The following is a 22,134-nucleotide window of genomic DNA, read 5'->3' on the forward strand; positions in this document are numbered from 1 at the left end:
GAACCTGGGCTTGAGGAGATCCTGGATGCAAGCAGAGCAGCAGGAGGTATGTTCAGCCCCTGCAAAATACCACTTCCCCCCAAGCCAGAGCTGGGAGGCAAATGGTGTGTGGGACAATGCAAGCAGCTGCCTGACTGCCCTCTTGGCTTCATCATATGGAGAAAGAAAGGAGATGTTATGTATTGAAACAGCCACACAGTCCAAGGCTTCCATCTCAGCCCAGATTGCCCCAACCTCAAAGCAGCTGCAATCAGTGCCCTTCAAAGCACTTCTAAGCTTTTGAGGTTGCTCAGATGCTGGCAGGTTTGTGACACTGCTCCTTATATTAGCAACTCCTGGGTGAGGGAATGAGCAACACTTCACATGGGGGAAACTGAGACAGAGGGGTGCTTTGCCCCAGTCACAAAGCATTGACAAAGCTAGCCCCACAGCTCCAAGCTACTCGAGCTGGCTGGGTCAGTCCCAGACCCTGGTTTGGATCACTCACATTATTCCAGAGGGACCCACATACACATCAGCCTCATTTCTCTGTGCCATGCTGAGGATGGAGGCAGCTGCCAGGGTTTGCCTGACAAGACAACCACAGGCAGACCTGGAGTCAACAATCTGCTTTGGTTCCAATGTTAACAGCAGCTTTTTCCCAGCTCCCATTGCTGGCCCTTGCAAGTTCTGGTTGTTCTCTACAGACAACACTCTCCGTATCTGTCATTTTCTAGGCAAGCCTCCAGCTGCAGAAAACCCCATTTCTGCTGTTGTCATGCTCATAAAGCATTCATCTCTAACACAGGGGGATTGCATGGATGGTTGACAACCCTTTCTCTGCATTACTCCCTATCCCTTCCCTCTGCCCTGGCTTCAACCCTCTGCCATTAAATGCTTTTCCATCGGACATGCACAAGAGCATTCTGCTGACCCAGGTCAGAAACAAGGAAACGAGCCATGAGCTGCCTATGCAGTGAAATGGAGATAAACCATCCTTGAGGGACACAATTCATTTGCAATGGGATAGAAGAGATTGGGTTAGGTCAGGATTGCTATGGAAGGCAAAGGGGTGAGAGCATTCGGATGCTTCAGTAGCTGCCGGCTCAGCTTCTGTCCCTATTTGTTTTTAGCTCTCTTACACAGTCATTCACCACACCTGACATTTCCAAACCCACATACTACAAAGTCTTTTACCATCCAAGGCTTGCACCATTCAGCTGATTTCCCATCCTCAGCCCTGGTCCAACCTCCCACCCTGCCCTCCCAATGGCAAGCGATGGCTGAGCCTCTAATGCTGCCTGGCACAGATGGGAGAAGTGGTGGAAAACCCTGCTCTGGAGGTGATCCCAGATGGCTCCTCTCGCCATGTATTTGTGTGCAAGTGTTAAAGCATTTACCTTGACAAAGAGCAGACTGAGGCAGGGAAATACTGCTCGGATTTGAGAAGACACTCGAATGGCTCTGTAGCAGGTACAAGGGGATTCAGTGTTAGCTTTCTCTTTGACATTGAAGCTGACTTTTGCCTAAGCTAGGCACAACTGTGGCATTCATACCTGACCTTGCCTTGGCTGGTAGACAAAGCTGGTGGGCCTACTGCTTACACAGAGCAGTTTCACAACTGCCTTCCCTCTCTTCTCCTCAGCTCATGTAGTTACTCTTCCTTATCTGCAGTGCTGGCTGATGCTTTTTGTAGCCTAGAAGATGGTTTTCCAAGGCAATGCAAGCAAGGTGCCATTAGGAAAATAACTCACACCTATCAGCAGGTTCTTTCTAGAGGAGGACTCCAAGCCCTGGTGCACCTTGTTATAGCCTCCTCTGCCTGCACAAATACCTGGTGAACCCAAGAAGGAGTGAATCACAGAGATGGGCGCAAACAGCTTCTCCCTCATCACCTCCTATTGCACTGCCAATGCCTTTCCCCCCTCCCTACACCAGAACAATTGCAATGATTGACCAGCACTTTGCCCTCCATCTCAGCCCAGCTCCTTCATGCCAACCAGTCCAACTTGGGGCACAGAGAAGACCATCAAGCATCAAGCCAAGGCGAATTCCAGGTACACAAATCCTGGCTGCCTGCGTTTTTACCCCTCTTTTCAGCCTGTTGTTTTAAAGCACCCACCAAAAGCCATCATTCTGTGGGAGGAGATCTCAGGGAAGGCAGGCCCAGAGGGTCTGCAGCCAAAATTAATCAACTTTTAGAGAAGAGAAATCCCCAGGCTTTGCTCAAATCACAGCAAATTCTGCAGCAGCACCAGGCAATTACAGAGTAGATTTTCTGACTTCTATACAGGGCTGCAACCACTAAATATGTGCTGTTAAATAACAACACTTAGCGATTCTATAGTACTCTATATTTTCCAAGTGCTAGGCACACATTAGCTAATTGAATACAAAGGGGTTCCCTGGGAGACAGCAGTGGAGGAGCTATTAGAGGATGAAATCACTCTTGGGTTTCTGTGCTTCATGCAGCACTCGACCCGCACTCTCACTTTACAGCAACACACAAAAGCTATGGAGTGACCTGAACATTTAGACTATTTGGAGAACCTGGCTAATAAAAGCCACACAACCAAGCCCTGTAATTCACGAATTTAAAGCCATGAGCTTGGATTTTCTGGCATCGCTAGCTGCAAGTTATGGATCAGGAGATTTACAGGCTATACTCTCTGTTCCATTAGGAACATAAACCCATAAGGTACAAGCATTTTACTCTCTTGACTTGCACATTCGCATCACAGGCCAGCTGATCCCAACTGGGACTTGGCACCCATCAGTCCTCTCCCACCTCAGCTCCCATTGGCAGTAGGGCTCCTGCAATGTGCTGGTGGGCTTCTGATGGAGATCCCCTCCTGCCCTGTTTCCCTCTCTGTAACACAGCAGCAGCACACTGCTCCTCACACTGCACAGTGAGTGTCAGAGTACAAAATCAGCATCAGAGGGGGCTGCCTTGCCTCCTGGGGACTCCTGCCAGGAAATTATTATGCCTTGAATAGAGAGGAGGAAACTGAGGCGCAGAGCTAAAACCGGCAGGCAATTAAAAACCTGACAGCACAATTCAGCCTAGAAGAGACGTGGGTTAACAACGTGCCTTACAAGGCAAAGCATCAAAGTCAGCATTCATATATAAGCATCTCATTAATCAAGTATCCTCCCAGATCTGCACCTAAGTGATCCACTCCCAAACTAAACTAGACCCCGCAAAGGATGGCTGAGGCCTTCCCTCACTACTGCCATCCATCACATCCTCCCTCCCAAATCTGGGAAGAGGTTGGGGACTTCTGCATGGAAAGGCTAGCCAAGAAGGGGATCATTTCAGGGACTGCAGTAATAGGACAAAGGGTAAATGGTTTAAAACAGGGAAAGTTCAGGTTAGATATAAGGAAGAAGTTCTTTGCTGTGAGGATGGTGAGGCACTGGAATGGGTTGCCCAAAGAAGTAAATGCTCCATCCTTGGCAGTGTTCAAGGCCAGGCTGGACAGAGCCTTGGGGGCAACACAGTCTAGTGTGAGGTATCCCTGCTCATGGCAGGGGGATGGAGCTGGATGATGTTAAGGTCCTTTCCAACCCAAACCAGTCTATGGTTCTATGATCATTAGCATCATAGCAGCCTGCCTCCTAAGCAAATATTGCTTCATGTGAAGCTGTGAGCCCTCGAGACTCCCCTGCCCTGCCATGCTGCGGTCTCACTTCAGCGAGTGGCTCCCAGTAATTGCTCAGCCCGCAGCGGCAGACTGCTGCTTTGCTCTTCAGCACTCTGCATCAGCTATTGAGCTCCTTCCAGCTCTATTGATTTTGGTGGTGATATTGTTCTGCATCCCATTTGTGTGCGCAGAACCTCGCTCCCAACTCGATTCTTATCACATTTTTAATAACCTGGATCACCTGGGAAGCAGGGAGACAGCGAGCTCTTACCTGCACACTGGAGACAAGGATAAAGATGTAAAGATGGGCTTGTTTCATTTATAGTGACCCTGAGACCTTCCCACACCCGGCTCACCCTTACCCCATCCCAAAGCCCTGGAAAGAACTGGACTTGTTCAGTGACTCCAAGACGCCCATCTCCCTCCTGTCTCTTTCTCTCACACACACAGTTATTTCCTCTCTCAATCACTGCAAGGACTTCATTGGATTTTTGGATCTGCTGATTAACAGCCTCCAAGTCCCCCTCTGTCACTGCCATTGCCCAGTGCTCAGCAGCAGAAACGCCTGGTGCTGCAAGCTCTCTATGCTGCACTGACCTCATTCCCCTCGGCCCCAGCCAAGGATCTGGCCCTCTGATGGCAGCGAAGGCTGATTTACACCAGGCTCAGCTCTCTGTGGGTCCAGAACACACTGTTCCTTCTCTACTTTTACGTGGGATGGGAGGAAGAATACTGGGCCAAGGCTTCCATTTCTCTATTAAGCTCTCACTCTGGCAAAAACTTCCATTTCAAGAGGATTTGGTGCTTAGAAAAGCTGTCATCCTCCAAATGCTGCCTTTCAATTCCCATACTGAGATTGCCTGGCAGCTTTTAGACAAGAGCCAAACCTTCAGCTAGTGCAAAGTCAGCACAGCTCTACTGACTTCACTGCTGACATCACCGGGTGCCAGTGTGCATCGTGAGTCACTGGTTTAGGGTTAAACAGAGGAGCTAATGGAGCTCACCTCTTGGTTCTTTGGGCAAACAAAGCTCTGTCCAAGGACTCTCTCCCCAGGCCATGGGTGGCAGGACTAGTAAGCTCAGTCCTAAGGAGCAGGAAGTACCATCCTGGTCCTATTTACATGGAACAGATGTGGTGCAACTGCTCTGCAGTTACTGCAGGTTTTTACAGTTCAGGCACAAACAGCATCTTGACTCCAGAGCAAGCCTGGCTGACAGAAAGGGGAGCAGAAGGACTGGTCTTCCTCCAGGGACACCCAACCATATGGCTTCCTTATAAGGAGCTTGAAAAGACTTTAGGCTCCTGTGTCACTGAAGTCCCTTACACTGCTCTCGTACTGATGGAGATCGTTAACAGCAGCAAGAGTACCAGTATAGGACAAAGCGCGTATCAACAGAACACAGATTCAAGTGAATGAGTTTCCCATGGGATGGGTGCTACCTCCCATTCTCCTCCATAAGAAGCATGCCAAGGACTGCCATCATTTCTCCCCTGAGATCATCAGATTTCCTCTGTTAGATGTATCAGTGGAGAAAATACCTGTCTTTGCCTCTCTGGACCCTCTTGCCCTCAGGGCTGGGCTGCTCAGTCTGTTAATCACTGCTAAGCTCCTGTAAGAACACATCTATTTCTTTGCTCAAGTGGACAATATTACATTAAGGGCTTTATGGTTTTCCTGAAAGGTTCAGTTTGTTTATAAACTATTAACAGAGTCAATAGGTTTATAATGGGCCACATGTAAAAATCAATTCCTCTGGAAGAAGAAAGTCATCACAGCAACAAATCATGGCCTTTTAAGCAGGTAAGTGCATGTGGGAGACCTACCCAAGGCACTGTTATGGGGCCATTCATGTAGTTAGAGAGGAACTGCGATCTCAATGAACTCGGGGACAGTTTAGGGGAACCATCCATATATAATCTGATTGCTCTTAGGAAGCTGATGCATCACAACATCAATGTGCCGTATGCTGGTAATGATGGGTCTTTTACCTCCTCATGCAAGGAGAGCTATTAAGTTTTGGAGGCTGTTCTTCAAACGAGAGCACTTTAGGAAAATACATTGCCCACATCCTTCGTGAAAGCAATTTACAGCAACTTCCCTGCAGGGAGCCTGAGGCTTGAAGTGACAAATCCTCAAAGAGCAAAAGAGGTCAAGTGCTAAGGTTGGGACCTGGAAAGCACAGCTCTCCGAAAACAAGGGGTAGGAAGACTGAAAGGCAAACAGGACAAGACAGCATGAGGGCAGAGGATAAAAGAGAGGTTTGCTCGCACACCTGAGGGCCTGGTCTCTATCTGAGACAATGATTTACTCACCAACTGGAAATCAAGCACAGGATGGACTCTGAACAACACATAAAGAAGACCCAGGCAGGTAAGGTAGCACAGGCAGCAAAACGCAGGGAAGTATAGTTATTGCTTCATCTAAATCTTCCTTTTCTCATGCTAACTAGAATGAGGAGAAATTGCTTTGGCATCCTTGCAAACCCTGATTTGTTTGCCCTGCTACCACATGCCATGGAAAATATGAACCATAAATCCAGAGAACGATCGGGGCTCTACAAAAAGGTTTGCATCAGCTCCTAACAACAGGAAGGCTGGCTGGACTGCAAGGTAAAATCTGTCAAAGCACAACAAGAGAGTCCACCTTCTCACTCGCATAAAGAAAGCAAGGGGGTTTGCGGCCAGCAAACCTGGTGCAGTGAGGCCAAACACTATAACCCAAGCTGGAGCCCACGCCATGAAAGCAGGCACAGAAAGAGAAGATCATTTCACCAAGAGAAGGTAATTTCACCAGGCAGGACTGGAAACTTCAGTGTTACAACCCTGGTCAAACATTAAGCTGTAGTCCACTTTATCTCTCTGCTTTACTTTACATCCTTCCCTCCTTCCAAAGGATGGTACTGTAATGACAAGCTGCCACTGAAAAACAGTAGGGCTTTAATAACTTCGTCCTATATAAAGACCAACCTCTTCATAAATCACTAACCAAAGAAGGAAAAACAAGAAACAAAAACCCCAAACCACAACTGATTCAGCTGGCCTTTGGAAATGGAACATGGCAGCTTTTTTATCAGCCACACCACCTGTGCCCAGTATTGTCAGGTAGCAAAAGTGCATCCCCTGAACAGACCATCTGACTTAGGGCACTAGTAAAACTCTTTTCACCTTCCTTCTTACAGCAATAATTTTAATTGTTTCAATTAATTCCATCTAATCTCCTTGATAAATGTTGTGAAATTTAAACCCAGCCCGAGGTCCATAAGTTATAATGAAAAATAAGAGAGGAAAAAGAAGGCAAAAATAACAAGCTACAACAGAATTAATAGGCTAAAAGAATTAACTGTAGCACAGGATTCTGGAGGCACCCAACACCCCTTCTGCTCTGCACTGGTGAATTCAAGGATTCCCAGCACTAAGAGGAACGTTTATTTTTTCAATGCTCTACTTAAGCACTATCATCATCATCATCATTATTATTTATTATTACTATTATTATATTTCTACTATTATTATGGAGCACACCTTCACCCCTTTACATGGTCATAAGGCGCTGGGGAGTGGGGAAGGGAAGATGCCCTGGGGCAGCATTTGCCATTAGTTCAGGACATTTCAACCCTCCCAGAAGGGTAATTCCCAGAGGAAGGAAGTTTGTCAGCACGTGGAGATGCCAGGAAGAAACTGAGAGACTGAGATTTCCTGCAAGTGGACTGAGGACAGGAGGGTGCTCAGTTGCCATGAGTACCACGTACACAGATGATGGACATGGGAAAGAAAAACGCACCAGACCTGTTCTGTTCTGTGAATATCATTAGGACTCCTGGAGCTTGTGTTAGTGACAGAAAGGGTCCCTTGAGCTGGCTGAAGGAGGCTGATAATGAATTTGCACACAGTAAATTAGCCTCTGGATATTTTTACATCAGCCTGCTCGCCTCGGCTCTGATGGAAATGCATCGGGGGCCCGAGGACTTCCTCCTCATTTGCTCCCTCCATCTCCTGCCAAAGGCTGGCATCTGCTTTCCCGTGCTGCTCTGCCTCCCCATTGACTGCTCCCTGCAGTCCTCAGGCTGGCTACGGAGGAGCTGTCACCCCCAAATCGCTCTCCCATGGGTCCTTGCCATGGGAGCTGCAGCAACTTGCCTCCATCTAACGCTCCGCAGAGGGAAATGCTGAGACATACAACTAGCTGTCGGCTGGGATGTGCTTATTAGGTAAAATTAATGCTGGAAGATAGAATTCCCCTCCAGAGCCGCAGGGCAGGTGTTTAATTCAGCATTTTATCCCCTTTTCTCTTCTGTTTTTTCCACCTCCAAGTAGCTTAATGCTATACAGACTGCCTATTCCCCTTCTGATAGGCTCTCCCTCCATTTAAAGCCATCTTTTTTCTTGCTCCCCTTGACAGCAGTTCACTATGATTTTATCTTTTCTATTAGGCAGCGACTGCAAAAAACCTCAGAGGGTTCATTAGGAGCTTGGTAATCCCTCCAGATTTATTAGTCTAAATTGCTCTTTCCCATCTCTCATCCCCATTTAAATATTACTAATTTCCTTAAACACCTCTTCCATCTGCCCAGGTTTTGCCCGATGTCACCTTTAACAGTCCCTGCCAAAAATGCAGTTTTGCTGAGGGCTGGTCTTTTGGAAGAAGTGGTAAAATAACCTGGGTAAAGAGATTAAAACCCTGTGCGAGGGAATGGCAACAAAACTCATTTCTTTCTCACCTGCCATAACTGCATTACACTAAATGAATGGGTTTCAAAGACAAATATCACCTTCGGACCTCAAGCAAAAGTTTAATCATACCCGTGCTTGAAACTAGTGTGGTGGCAGTGGTGGGGACCTCAGTTTTTACAGTTCTATTTTCTGAACACCATCTATGAACACAGACTCCACTTTGCTGGTGATGCGCAAATAGAATCCCTTACCACGTGCATAGTCCCGGTCCATGGGGTGCACAGCAACACAGTTGTTGTGAGCAGAAAACAACAGGAAAACTACTTGCTGGGACTGGGAAGTGACTGGAGTGGGTTAGTGTTGTGAGCAGGACCTGATGGGGATGGCCACTGTCCCTTACCAGCTCCACCAGCACAGCTACACTCCATCTCAGGGCCTGTACTGGGGGTGAGAAGTCACAAAGCAGCAGCCACTGCCTTGAAACAAGCGGCCTCCCAAGGGCGCAGCTCTTCCTCCAGTCTCTATCACTGGTTGATCCCCCCTTGGTTCATCCCTTGCTTTTGCTTTCCTGGCTAGTTCCATTTGCACAGGAATAAACAGGAGCAGTGAAGCTTGTTCTTGCTGGACTGATACTGAGCAACATTAGGACCTATGCATTGAGCACTAAGCAGGAACCAGAATGCTATTAGTTCAGGTAGGAAGCGTGTGGGGTTTTCTATTTTTTGCCTTTTTCTCTTTTTCTGACAGCTCCTTTCCCTACCCCTTTTTTATTCTCTGTCCCAGTTGCTCTCTTGGCTTTCAAACCCCCATTTCACTCCTTCCCCCTCCTCCTCTCCTGCCTACATGTTTGGCTCCATCCATTCCTGTCTGTCTCCCACCCAAACACAAAGCGTGATTCAGCTCCCGGCTTTCCTGGCACACGCACACCCTGGCATAAATATTAATAGAAATTAGAGAAGATGAGGATCATTTAGGGTTGGAAGGCACCTCCACTTCATCATCCGCCCTATCCTGCCGCACTCAAGTCCCCACCATCCCCACGCCAGCATTAATAGGTAGGTATCTGCTTTCCCCAGTGGCAGCGTTCCCTCACACCACTTGGCAGCTGGTTCAAGAGCCTTGTAGCTGCTGCAGCAAGAGAAGTTGCTCTCGTGTTTATTTTGGGTTTCCCCCTGCTGCTGCCTAAGCCCATTACTCCTTGTTTAGCACAGTACTCAGGGATTTAACCACACGATCCCCCCATTAATGTTATTAGTAGCTATAAAGCCAAATCACCAGGGGCCATGCTGAATATATACCCTGCTCTGCCTCTCGATGTTTATGGTATCATCTTTCCTTTGTCTTACACAGCTGCTCTTGGAGGCAAAGCAAAAAAGCACAGGGTTGTGGTGCCCTCCACATACACACCCCAAGCAACCTACCCCATGGGTAAAGGGCTAACATCTCCACCAAAACCCTCCTGAGCCCCTCAGATGGGTCAGCAGCCACCCATCTGCCGAGGCTTCCCAAGGACCCACACATCTCATTGCACCATTTCCGTGCCTGCAAATCCTTGGGATCAATCAGTTCTGTGGGGAGCCCATCAGCTTTCACCTCCTAAAGACCAGGGCAAGACTTCCCCTGCCTGATAACTAGGTTTGCAAGGGGACACCTCTACTTGCTTCCATCCCCTTTCCACTGCAAAACTCCAGCTCCGCAAGCACGTCGCTCTTCCCAATGCTCCCATGGGCCAGGGAGATCAGCTCCCATTAACATGACTCTACACGCACACAGGAGAAAAGCAGAGAGAAATGCCTTACCAGATTAGTGAAGATATACGTGTAATAGGCAGACGCCATTCCCAGTTCAGCTGCCTGTGAAGGAGAGGAAAGGAGATTAGACCAGAGCCTGACAATCTTCAATCTCCACTCCGGCAAGGCAGAGACTGGACCACATTTGCTTCTTCATCCTTATCGCTCCGTGCAAGCGCTGCTGTCTTCCTGCAGGAGGGAAAAGGTGGGACACAGCAGCACGATTTGACCTGTGAAAATGAAGTCTGGGGAACCAATCTTTCAGCAGGACTGAGCCTACCCCTGAGGTCTCCTCTCTGCATCAGCATTGACATGGGGCTGCCTGGCAGAGAGAAACCACCCAGTGTTGCATGAGCAGCAGCTCCGGTCCCCTGTGACCATCTCTGCTCCCTCTGCAACATCACACATGGGGATTTCTGCATGTGGCCCCACTCCAGACAAGGACAACCTGGAAGGAAGATGCCCATTGGAAGCAAAAGCTTTTGCATCCCCACAGCAATGCCCATACCCAGCAAGGCGAAGTGGGATACGGTGGCCCGAGGCCTCAAGAGCCCCTTGGACTGAGGAGTTCCTTGGGCATACTGCATGTTTGGAGGTTGCTGCTTTTCTGCTGTTCAGCTACTAACATCTTTTTGAACATAATGAGGGGATGCACGAGTTGGGAGAGTGCAGGGCTTGTCTCCTTTCACCACGAACACCGTGATGCTGAGAGCAAGGCAGAAAAAGCTCTTCTGGAGGTAGAGAAAATGGACAGTCACCCCACTGGTGGTTTTCCCACATGTATCTGTCAGATTTGGGCTCCAGCCCTATAAATTAACTAGCACAAATGAAACCGAGTAACAAAACCTGTTCTCCCGAATTTAGACACGGATGCAGTGGCCACAGAAATAGTCAACAAGAAGGGTAAAAGCATATGGAGATGCAGAGTGAAGGACACAGATTTTTCCATGTGATCTCTTCTAGAGATCCCAGCCCAGATCACTGAGGTCTTTTTCCAAACCTCACAACTCCCAGTAAACAAGGAGCTGTTTGTGGGAACAGATGCTCCGCAAAGTGGGGGATTAATCTGCAGATCCTCCTGCAAGCCCGTGTTTCACTGCCAAGCACAGCTGGTATCAAACCATGCTTCTCGACCTTGGCAAAGAGGTTTGCCCAGCACCCCAGATCACACAGAGGAGCTGGAGGCAGAGAGGGAAGGACCAAAGGCAGCTTGGGTTTAGTCACTTCCCATCTCCCCCAGAAACTGGAGGGTGGTTACAACAGAAAGTGAATGCAGGAAAGATACAAAGAGGTTGCTTAGGTCGCATCCTTCCCTGTTCCTCACCTATTTCTGTGAAAAAACAAGGCCACTACTATTGCAGTGGGAGTTGACATGGACAGCAGGGATCTATGGATACTGACAGATCACGGATTGGACTGGCTGTATCCAGCCTTCTGATTGCACACTGTCACCCTGTCCTTTGCACTAGTGGCAAAATGGACCCACCAAAGCTATTTGACCACAAGAGCACCATGACTCCAGAGGAGGCTGCAGCCCTGCCTTTCAGTCACTGGCCTCATTTTTAAGCCCTACACAATAAAGGCTGGCACCCAGTTCCCTCCCTTTTCCCTTCCTGGGGACAGTGATAATATCAGCTCCTCGCCTGACCCCCTTTGAAGTCAGTGCATTTGATTTCAAGGGCAGAAAATCAAAGCGAGCAACAAAGCGCTTCCTGCGAGCATCACTCCCATCCATTTCACATGCCCGCTGGCAGGTGGGCAGCCGGGAGAGGCTGGTAATCGAGGAAGCAACCATGTGTCTCCAGACCATATGTGGAGGGTAAGAGATGAGAAACTGCAGTTTCTCTTGTTGTGCGAGGCCAGGACTGGTCTCTTGAGGCACGTCCAGCACAAGGCACTTTCAAAGCAATAGCACATTTGTCTTGCTGTTGGTGACCTGTGGGCAGAGGCCAATGATGTACCCATGCGCTCACCACAACCTCACTCCTTATTCTGCTTGTACCTCTATAAAGAAAACACTTTTCAGCCTCCCAGTGTGAAGGAAGTTACCAGATCAGAAGCTCATTGTTTATTACCTTCCATTCCTGCAATCCTCTAGCTGGGAAGACTGCTTTAGGTTTTACTCGGGTGCTGAAAAATCATGGCAATCTCTGACATCTTTATCAGTCGTGGCAGAAGGATGCTCAAGAAGGGAAGGGAGACGGCGGGTGCATGAAGAGCACTGCTGTGTGCTGGTGGGAAGTCACTATAGCAACAGAGGAGGGGGACAGCCCTCAGCAGCCAGGCAGCACTAAGGACCAGGAGGGAAGAGAGAAGTAAAGAACCACACCACCTTCCCCCTGCATAAAAGGGACCCAAAAAACCCCAAACCTGCCTGTTTTGAAACGCAAGCAGGGGAATAAAGATCTTAGGGCAGGTGGGAGGGAATAATTAAAACAGCTCTAATGGTTTCTGCTGCCTGTCACCAGGAATAAATCTGGTATAGTCAATGCCTTTGAATGACTGAGTCCCTGACATTGCAGCCAGGACACCATAGGTGAAGCCTGCTCCAACAGGGAGGACCCCACTGCCTGGATCCTGCTTCCATTCAGTAAAGTCCTTCTTGTTCCTTCCAGGATGTGGGAAACTCTACACAACTTTGTAGTTCCATCTGGAGCCACTGCTCAATTTTGAAGTAGTCTATCAAACCAAATGCTAAAAACTGCAGCAAGAGACCACTTAAAAATAAACATGATTAAACCAAAATCTCGGTTAATAAGGCAATAAAAAAGGAAGCAAAAACTTATAAATGGAGTTGGAGATAAAAAGCGGAAACCATGGCACTGACTGACTGATTCCAGAGTGCCTATAGCAGTTCTCCACGGCTGTTTGATGGCAGCAGGAGCCACAAGCACACACCACTTCTAGAAAGCAAACACATCAGCTCAGAGCAATTGAATCATTGCTTCTATAGAGAGAGTCCTGGAAAGAGAGCAAATTGTTTTCCCCAGAAACTCCATCAGTGGCAATTCCCCATTTCCAGTGTTACTGCAGGGATTGTTACACTCCACTGTCATACAACCCCTGCACATGCATGCTTACATCCTGCACGCAGTGAAAGCAGCAGCCTTTACAGCTGTGATGCTCAAGAGACCCTTACCTTCCGCAGAATGGTATGAGACATGGAAGCATTGGCGTGTACGATGATGGTTGCTGTTTTGTCATCTCGGATCTCTTTTAGGAGAGGGGTAGGATCCCGGCTGTCATCCAGCATCCGGACCGAGAGAGTGTCCTTGGAAATGAGGAACTGCCGAAGCAACTTCTCGAGGTTTAAAAGGCCTTCAAATAAAAGGTAGGGGGGGAAAAAAAGCAGACACCTTTAATTTTCTGCTTGGTTCACAAAGCGTTTCTCCATAGCCCATAGTCATTCCCAGCAGGAAGCAGTCCTGCAGTTCTGTGCAAAGGAAAGGATTTGGGGCTGCAGCACAGGCTCACTGCTTGGGCCTGGGTCTGTTCCCAGGCAATGGGAAATGATGGAGTTACTCCAGCTGTACTCCAGACAAAGCTTCTTAGGAGAGGAGAAGATTGCTGATACAAATTTGGTCAGGACCCCAGGGTCCACACAATTTCTCCACTACTTTCCTGCATGCAGGATAGCTCTGGTTGTTGCAGGATGATTCCCTCTCCTAAGCCTTGTCATTACTACCTCCCAAATGAAGTGCCCTGCAAGGCATGACTCAGTTTGGAGAGCTTACAGCACTCTGATGGGAGCTGCTGTCTTCCAAGGGCTCGCATCCCTGAGGATGGAGAGCTCTGCTGAGAGTCAGACAAAGCAGAGATCATTGCTAAAATACAACATTAAGTCTACATACAAATATGTGACAAAAACTGGGAGCATGGCCCTGGCACAGTGCAGAATTACCTGTGGGCTGGGGATTCCTAGAGCAACACAGAAGCCAACAATAAAACAAACCAGCATGTTTGATGCCTTATAGAGGAATTAGAGATTGATGTAGGACAGTGTTAGCAGCCCAGTGGCTCCATCAGTGGGCAAAGACAAAGCCTGCCTTCTTCTTTCTGCCTTGCCATCAGCATTTCTGCCTCCCTCATGCTCACACTGAGCTGAGTGCAGGACCAGGCTCCCCCTTCAAATGGGAGCCGAACAAAGTAAGTAATTAGTGAGCACCCACGTGGATGAGTCCCAGGTTGCCTGGACTTGTGCCCTACTGCCTTCAACACTTCTCATTCAAGCTTCTTCCTGCAGCTAGGTCACTGCAAGGGCTCCTTCCAACACAGCTTCCTTGATGTCTAGGAAGACATCAAAGCTCTTGCTGCAGCTTTCCTTAGTCAAGAAAGAATATTTGATAGTCTGTCTCTTCCGCCCAGCTGCTGAGTTTCAGCATGAAATTACTTCCTGTCAAGTTTGATTAACCAGAGAGTCCACCAGATGTAATCATCAGCAAGACACATGTCCCATCCCTACAGAAAGATGGTCCAAAAAGAAGGGGGAAAGCTGCATGAAGGAAACCGAAAAGAACAGAACCATCAGCAGAATGATGTCCCAGAAGCAAACTGAATCCTCAAGTCAGAGCTCTACTCTTAGCCTAACCACACTTGGACTGTATGAAAGTGCTCATCCACCAGAAGGTGAAGGGAAAGCTGCGCTACTCTGCACACCCAGATTTACACCACAACGTGACTTTCAAGGGGACATAAATCCACGGAAGGCATGGGCATCTGGAGGGAAATCTTCAGCCATCCCCCTTGGAAAAGCACATTTTCCATTTAATTTCCTGCAGAAATAAAATCAGATCCTGCTCCTTAGCACTGCAGGTTGTATTTCTCAGCTCTAAGTTAATCTTGCAAACTGGAGAGCATCCCTCTGCCAGCGGCTATGGGTTTGTGATTCATAACAGACCCTCAGCTTCCTCTTCATTTTTCTCTCTGCTGACTACATGAGCACCACTGTTGCTGCCTCCTCCTCCAGCCACAGCTCACTGGGGCACAAGTCTCGGGTACCAAAGCCACCCTGGCCTCTGTGATGAGGAAGTGAGGAAGGCAGAGCCCAGCTGCAAGGTTTCTAAAGCACATCAGGCACAGAGAGGAGGAAATAGGACAGGCTAAAAAGGAAGCATTTGATGTCCTCTGGTTCAAGGAAATGATCGTTTCCAGCATATCAGACCCTACCTTGTAGCCACTTCAGAGCAGTTCACAAACTACCTAATTTGTTTCACACTGCAGAGAAACTGAGTCACGTAACGCCATTCTGTTCACCATCCATTACACTTAGGCTGGCCCAAGTTCAATTGACTTCAAGGGTCATTTTCTGCTTCTGCCAGAAGAAACTACTATCGGTCCCTAGAGAAAGGATGCGACTCCTTACAGTGATAGCATGAGCGTGACGGGATAGGACCCAGGAGCCCCATCACACAGCCTTGTACTTAAACCAAAACAGCTATGACTCTCCCTCCTGGGACCTAAATAACAACATCCCTCAAACCACCATTTCCTCACTGATGAGCAGATAGCTCGTATGCTCCCCTATTTGCCTCCAGGGAACCTTCCAAAAACTCAAAGCGCCTTACGTTACTTGTTTAAGGACTGTGATTAGGAGCACTACCTGTCCTAAGGGAAAATGAGGGCTTGCGCTCCTACATGAAGCTGGGTTATACCTTTTCTGCACTCCATGATAGTGAGAGCATGTTGTGCTTTAAGCCTAGCTCAGAAAAGGTCCTTATTGGGCACAAAGAGCAGGATGCATGAACGGCACCCATCCCACTGCTTCCCTGGGTCTGGGAAGGACTCGGGTTGAGCAGCGCATCCTAAATACTGGGTTATCCAGCAATACCAGAGTGAAACTAATGGAAGTGATTCAATTAAAGGAGTGTTATTTTAATGTGAGCTATTTGGTTCCCAAGGTTTGGATCCAGTTAAAAGAAGAATCATGCTGTATTCCATGGGAGACGCCTGCATGTTTTGGCACGTACCTGAGGATTAGGGCAGGGGAGCACAGCAGTGTGACGATGCCTATGTGTGCTCTGTGCCCAGCAGCCGTGCAAGGACAGAGCTGTGAGCATGTAGGTGAGAAAACCTCATTATCTCCTCTTCCTTTCTATTTTTCTTCCATTTTGCTTAAATTAAGCTTAGACAATGAAAAATTTCAGCACCAGAAGCAATGCAGGAGACCATTTACATGATTTTAATGGCATCCTTTTGGGTCAGGTCCTCTGCTAGGGTAAATCTGAGCATGTTTCCTCAAGGCAATTTAATGACTTACATGAGCTGAGGATGTGGTCTCCTCAGGGTACTGAAATCAAAGAGAAAAGGCAAAGAGACTCTTATTCTGTCTGTTCCTGTGCAGGAGCCTGCCACAACACTGCTGGTGGTGTGAAGGTTGCCCAGGGCTAGCTATAAAGGATCCTGGCCCCATTGTCAGACACTGCTAAGCTCTTGCCAGTATCCCAAAGCTCTACCTGGATCCACGTGCCTTTTCAAAGCCCCTTTTCTAGGCTTGTTTGCACGATCAACTCTAGCACTGACAAACCTGGCTACAGGATAATGAAAGCACAACTGGTGTGGGTACTACGCAGCAGCCACCTACCCACACACTGACTTTAAAAAGCACAGGACACACTTTAACCACTGTGCTACAAACCCTGCTCCTGCCACCTTGGGGAAGTTATGCCAAGATGAATACGGTCCTGCTGAGGTGAATGCCTTAGCATCCAGATGCACAATTACCAGCAGATGTATGGCTGCAGAGCCCGAGAGGGTATGCGGTGTATTGACTATTAATCAAGTCCTGCTTTTAGGCCACAAACGGCACACGGGTTTGGGAAAGGCATATTTCAAAAAGCTTTACTTACCTAAAATAATCTCCAGAAACAAGACTAAGCCTTTTTTTTCTTTTTTTTTCTCCATATAAACCCATCTGTGCAAGCAAAACACCCTTCAGATTGTCAAACAGAAGGCAGGCAAGTCGCTCCCCATCCCCTTTCCTCCTCTCACAAACACCTCCACGGGGCAACAGAGTGGGAAACCTGCCCCGCAGGGCACCACTGGGTCAGGCTGCTCTGCTTGAGTGCTGACCTGCTGCAAACAGAAGAGACCCTGCCACCACAACCAGGAGAGATGCTCACATGCACTACCTGTGGGACCTTCTCCAGCAGGCACCAGACATGCAGAGGGAGGTAGAAGAGAAGGCGCTGGGTGCAGAGGGGCAGCCGAACCCAGCCTGGCAATGACTTACATTCAGCTTTGGCACAGATGAGGCAGGCAGTGGTGCAGTTAAAGAAATTCAGGATTCCTGCCACGGCCACGCTGATATCGGTGTTGCTGGGATGGAGGTTGAGGGTGGTGAACCGCTGGAGCTGCAGCTTCAGGAATTCCTCCGGTGCCACTTTGAAGTGAGGAACCTAAACGGGGAGGAGGGGAAAGAAAACACAATTATAGAGGAAAAAGGAATAAAACCAAGTAAATCTACCCAAAAAAAGGACCTTTGGTGCGAAACGCACAGCGGGCAGAAAGTGAAATATCCCAATAAAACTGCAGAAGCATCGCCAGAGTGAAGAGAGGAGGGTGGGATCTGTGCAATAGCGGAGGAAAATAATTATCACAGCAACAAGAAGCCACGGGAAGGAGTGGAGCAGGAAAAGTCTTGCTGAGCCACTCAGAGAAAGGCAATGGGGGCTGTGATTACAGCACAGGAAACCAGACCGGATGAGTTCAACCTAATTAGCTTGGGTACTAATTGCAGCCGGGCCCCCACTTCATTTTGGGCTTGTTGCCTGGGTAAATTCAGAGGCAGCTTTGCAGGCAGGGAGTTAGAGCCCATGCTGGAACCCCCCAGCCCTTTGCTGTGTGCTAGATGGATGGAGTGCTGCAAACCCACCTCTGCCCGCAGTACCCATGTGTCATCAGGTAATTAGGAGAGATGAAGGGAAGAACAAGATGACCCTGCACCGGTGAGGCTCAGGAGGGAGAGGAACAGATGCAGCAGCCAGAAGCTTTGGACTGTTTTGATCAGCAGAGAGGTAACTGGTGGCCATACGGTGGGCAAGCTCCAATGGGACTTAACCCCAAGTCCTAATAGTGATGTGCGTGTCATTAACAGAGCAGAGCAGGAGGTGGGAGAGGAATATCCAGGGAATGTGGGGAAGGGGGAGCAGGGAACAGCCCGAGGGCTCCCTCCAAGGCGGCTCTGCTGCACACCTCATAGCTTTGCATAGAGGGAACAGACAGACCAAGCTCAGACACAGAGGGCTAAATAAGGACAAGGAATAGTGTTTTCTTTTTGCTGAATGAATTCTTCGGAAGGAAGAGAAGACAGAGAAAGGGAAACATCTGCTTCGGCTTCATTACACGAGTGTCAAGTCCTCTTTTCCTCCATTATTAGTCCTTCCAGAAGCTATCGTCCTATGCCTCCCATCTCTCTCCTCGTGGGAAAGGTTGTTAGTACTTTGCAATGGCTGCTTTATTGACAGCATAAGCTGTTTGGTTAGCAATAGGAAAGTTAGAGAGTAATAAGCTGCTATCTGCCTTAATTCCAGCCCGCAGCCCTCATCCCAGGTTGTGGGAACAGGGAGAGAAGAAAACTGTAAGCAAAAGGCAAATTCCTTTAACCAGAGCAGACAAGGCAGCTCCAGTACAAGAACACTGATCGTTCTTGGGAGCCAGATGGAGCCTGAGACTTCCAGTAACACCCACTACCAGGGAAGAGAGGTGAAAGCAGTCAGCACCTTGGCAATCCCTGCAAGCCCCCATGGCCATGGTTCAGACCTCACCTTCAGCCTCCGAGCCCTCTTCTCCTTTCCAAGAGCTCTGCCCCATTGCAACACCCCTTTCTGGACACAAGGAAAAGACATCTTTAAGCTAAAGGCACTAGAAAGCTAACACAGGAGACACAATTCATCTCCCCCAGTTATACCACAGGCTCCTGGTGAGCACCAGGCCAGTCACTCCACCATTTGGTGGTAAAATGGGGATGCTTTCCTTCACCTGATGGATGGCTGTAAGTACAATGGCTTTGGCTGGGCTGCTATATCCCATTTAACACAGCAGCACCAACTGATGCTACTGTGATACAAATCACAGGGAGTTACTGTAGGTTTACATCACTAGGAGGGGAGCCGAAATCAAGCTTGAGAATCTAATACCTTAGAAAGGCAATAGAACTCACTTTTCATTGCTGGCAAGCAAAAAGAAACGAAGAGACTTAGATCAGAGACTCTGAATATGAATTTCAGGGGAAAAACACTTGCAATCTGTTACTGCAGAGTTCCCTTTACCTGGGATGGCTCACATGTCTGGGACGTTTAGCTGGAAAAAGCACTACAAAGTGCTCTCAAGAGACCCATCCCGCTGCAGCCAAAAGCACTAGGTCTAACAGTTCTCTTCCTCCTCTTCAACACTTGTGGTTGCAGGGAACAAAGAACAGCAGTCATTTGTGAATGCAAATTATTTACAGTGCTCACTTCCAGGCACTCCCCTCCTGGGCTCCAGAGGGAGGCCACTGAAAGGCTGAGAGATGTTATCTGGCTTTAAAGGGATGAACTACGTGAAGAGAACTCGGTTTCTTTTCCCTTGAGCAGAGCCAGATGAGTGCAGGATGGTTCAAGGCTTATACAATATTAAATCAAGCACATAGCCTGGGCACAGATAAAAGGGGTTTGCATTGATGGAATAGCAGCGAACTGAAAGGGGTGCAGCTTTCCAAGTATGTGCACAAAGTCAGGTCACATCCAGGAATTCCGGCCAGGATTTGCACCTGCCAGGGCAAGCTTTGGTTTTTGCACCCCATATGGTTTGCATGGGGTGGCACATGAGGGATGCTGAAGTAAACAGTGATACAGATGAAAGCAAGGACAAGGAAAGAAATGCAAAAGGAAGATGCTGCAAGAACATATGACTTAAGAGAAGGGGCTGTGAACCAAGCTGTCAGCTTGGATCATTAGAAGCCATGGCAGATCATGGGAAGGACAATATAGCAGATAAGACGATTACAGCAAGTCATCTTTGCTAAGGATGACCTGGAATACCATAGGAATGTACCTCACTTCCCCTATCTAATGGAGGCAATGTCACTGCTCCGCTTTATAACTGGGATGTGGGGACAGAACACCAGACTTGAACAAGGACTTCAAGAGGCAGAAGGGAGAAGGCAGCGTAAGGCAGAGCTGGAAGCTGCAGCGAGCTGTGCAGCTCTGGCTGGGACTTGGCATAGTCACAAGAACCTCAGATGAAACCCTTCAAGGCTGCAGAAAGCCCTTCTGCATGGGATCTGTACAGATGGCACTGCTGCTCAGTATAGTGGTAAATTAAAAACCTCATCCATACTTTGTAAATCAGCAGCAAAATGAGGTGTTCCCAAGGAACCCGGGCAGCCGGCAGCAGCCAGCGGGAAGCACTACTGCAATGGGAGCCCACCAAGAGCACCTTCCATTGGAAGGACAACATGAAGAACATGGGCTGGGGAATGGGTCGGGATCTCTGCATGTCCCTTACCCATGGTGGGTGACTCTGCTCTCACCCCAGGCTGCTGTGAAACCCTGGGAGGAAGGAGCCAGGACTCCTGCGTCACCTCCACTGAGCACGAGGGTCAAGTCAGTCAGCACAATGGCACAGACTTACTCCAAGACGGAACTCATCCACTTACCTCTTTCTCCCCACAGATATTGCTGATAATAGAGCTCGAGGCTGGGCTCGAGGAAGGTCCCAGGACACCCACCACTCCTTTGGGGAGAATCTGACACACTGTGGGCACCAGAGAGAGGAAACATGCATTAGATTTCATCCTCGGTGTCGAGGAGACAGACATGCTTACAGTACCTACTGCACCTTATAAGGATGTGGTGTCATCTCCTCCACAAAACATATCTCTGCCATTTATGTCCCCCTAAAATTCCACTCTTCCCTCTGAAGCACTGCCCCCCTGCCTGTGACACCCTCCCATCCAGCTTTTCCCAGCCTTTCTACATCCCACCTGAACTCTCCCCAAAGCCCCAGTATCTCTTCTTTAACTCAGAAGGGTTTGTTCTTATAATATCCTTTTCTGGCCCCACTGCCGTTCTCCAAGACAAAACAGTAACTAAAGTTTATGGAAGATGCTAAGCACAGCAGTCGCCTGGCTTCAAAGCATCATCCAGCAGCAAACAAACGTGTATGAATTCCTTCCCTCACCCTCTGCAGAGCTCAGTGGTAATAACAAGGATCACATTACTGTTTTTCATTTGTGGTTTTTCCCCGGCAGTAGTTAAACTCCTGTCTCCATGCCACCCAGGTTAGCAGAACAATAAACCGACTCTGACAAAATGAAGAAGTTAAATCTCTTCCCCTCAAGTTTCCCAGGTTAAACTGCAACCTTTTGTCCTTTTAATTCACAGCACAAATTAAGCCAAATGGCACTCCAAGGACTAGCCCAGCTGGTGTCACTTCCCTGCTGCCATCCCAATCAACCATGATGCTCACAAGCATTCCTGCAGCAGCTTGTGCAGGCAAAGCCCTGCGAACAGAAGGCAAGAGCCCCTCCGCCTGAATCCCCAGACTCCAAAAGGCTCATCTGAACATGTGCTGGCCACAACTTATTCTGAGATACCAGACCTGCCTCAGCATCCCCACTCACTCAGCTCCTTCCTCCTCAGATAGATAAAGCCACACTTGCTCAATCGGCATCAAGCGAAGAAAGGGGATGCCCCCAGGGGTGAAAAGAGGCCCCACAAGTACTTATCAGTCTGGCAAAAGCAAGCTCACAGCGTTTTCAGATGTAAAAACTAAACCACTGTATCACAAAGCTGAGATATTAAAGACAGTGCCTCTTCAGTATCACATGGGCGGCCTGTTTCAGAGCACCATCCTCACCACAGGTCCCTGGTTTACATGTCAGACAAGCTTTTGTGATGGTCATGAAAAGTTATCTAGATTCAGTGGCTGGAAAAAGGAGCTGGAAAAAGTCAAACCAGGATGTATTTTTGTAGCGAAGGGAATTCATCATCGGAACTGTCATGCTATAGATCAGAGCAGGTTCTCTATCAACTTCAGGTCTTTAAATCAAGACTGGGTATGAAACGAGAGC

General features: G+C 48.4%; 2 protein-coding genes across 5 annotated transcripts in view; both read right to left on the minus strand.

Annotated features, from left to right (window-relative positions):
• Positions 1-22,134, minus strand: part of TBCEL (tubulin folding cofactor E like) — a 320,977-nt gene that overhangs the window by 71,419 nt on the left and 227,424 nt on the right. The gene's annotated exons all lie outside the window — the stretch shown is intronic.
• Positions 1-22,134, minus strand: part of GRIK4 (glutamate ionotropic receptor kainate type subunit 4) — a 177,884-nt gene that overhangs the window by 41,242 nt on the left and 114,508 nt on the right. For all 4 annotated transcript variants that reach the window (XR_009727721.1, XM_061368511.1, XM_061368510.1 and 1 more), the window contains exons 4-7: positions 20,719-20,816; positions 17,314-17,479; positions 13,225-13,403; positions 10,095-10,148 (exon numbers count right to left, since the gene is read on the minus strand). Coding sequence is in view for 3 of the 4 variants with exons in the window: in XM_061368511.1 (XP_061224495.1) it covers positions 10,095-10,148; positions 13,225-13,403; positions 17,314-17,479; positions 20,719-20,816 (497 nt within the window). In the remaining variant the exon portion in view is untranslated. The remainder of the gene's footprint in view (positions 1-10,094; positions 10,149-13,224; positions 13,404-17,313; positions 17,480-20,718; positions 20,817-22,134) is intronic.

Source organism: Neopsephotus bourkii, unplaced genomic scaffold, assembly GCF_033783945.1.
Source record: "Neopsephotus bourkii isolate Nb327-2 ecotype Australia unplaced genomic scaffold, CSIRO-AGI_Nbou_v1 NB_1433, whole genome shotgun sequence".
In the NCBI taxonomy this organism is placed as follows: Eukaryota; Metazoa; Chordata; class Aves; order Psittaciformes; family Psittacidae; genus Neopsephotus; species Neopsephotus bourkii.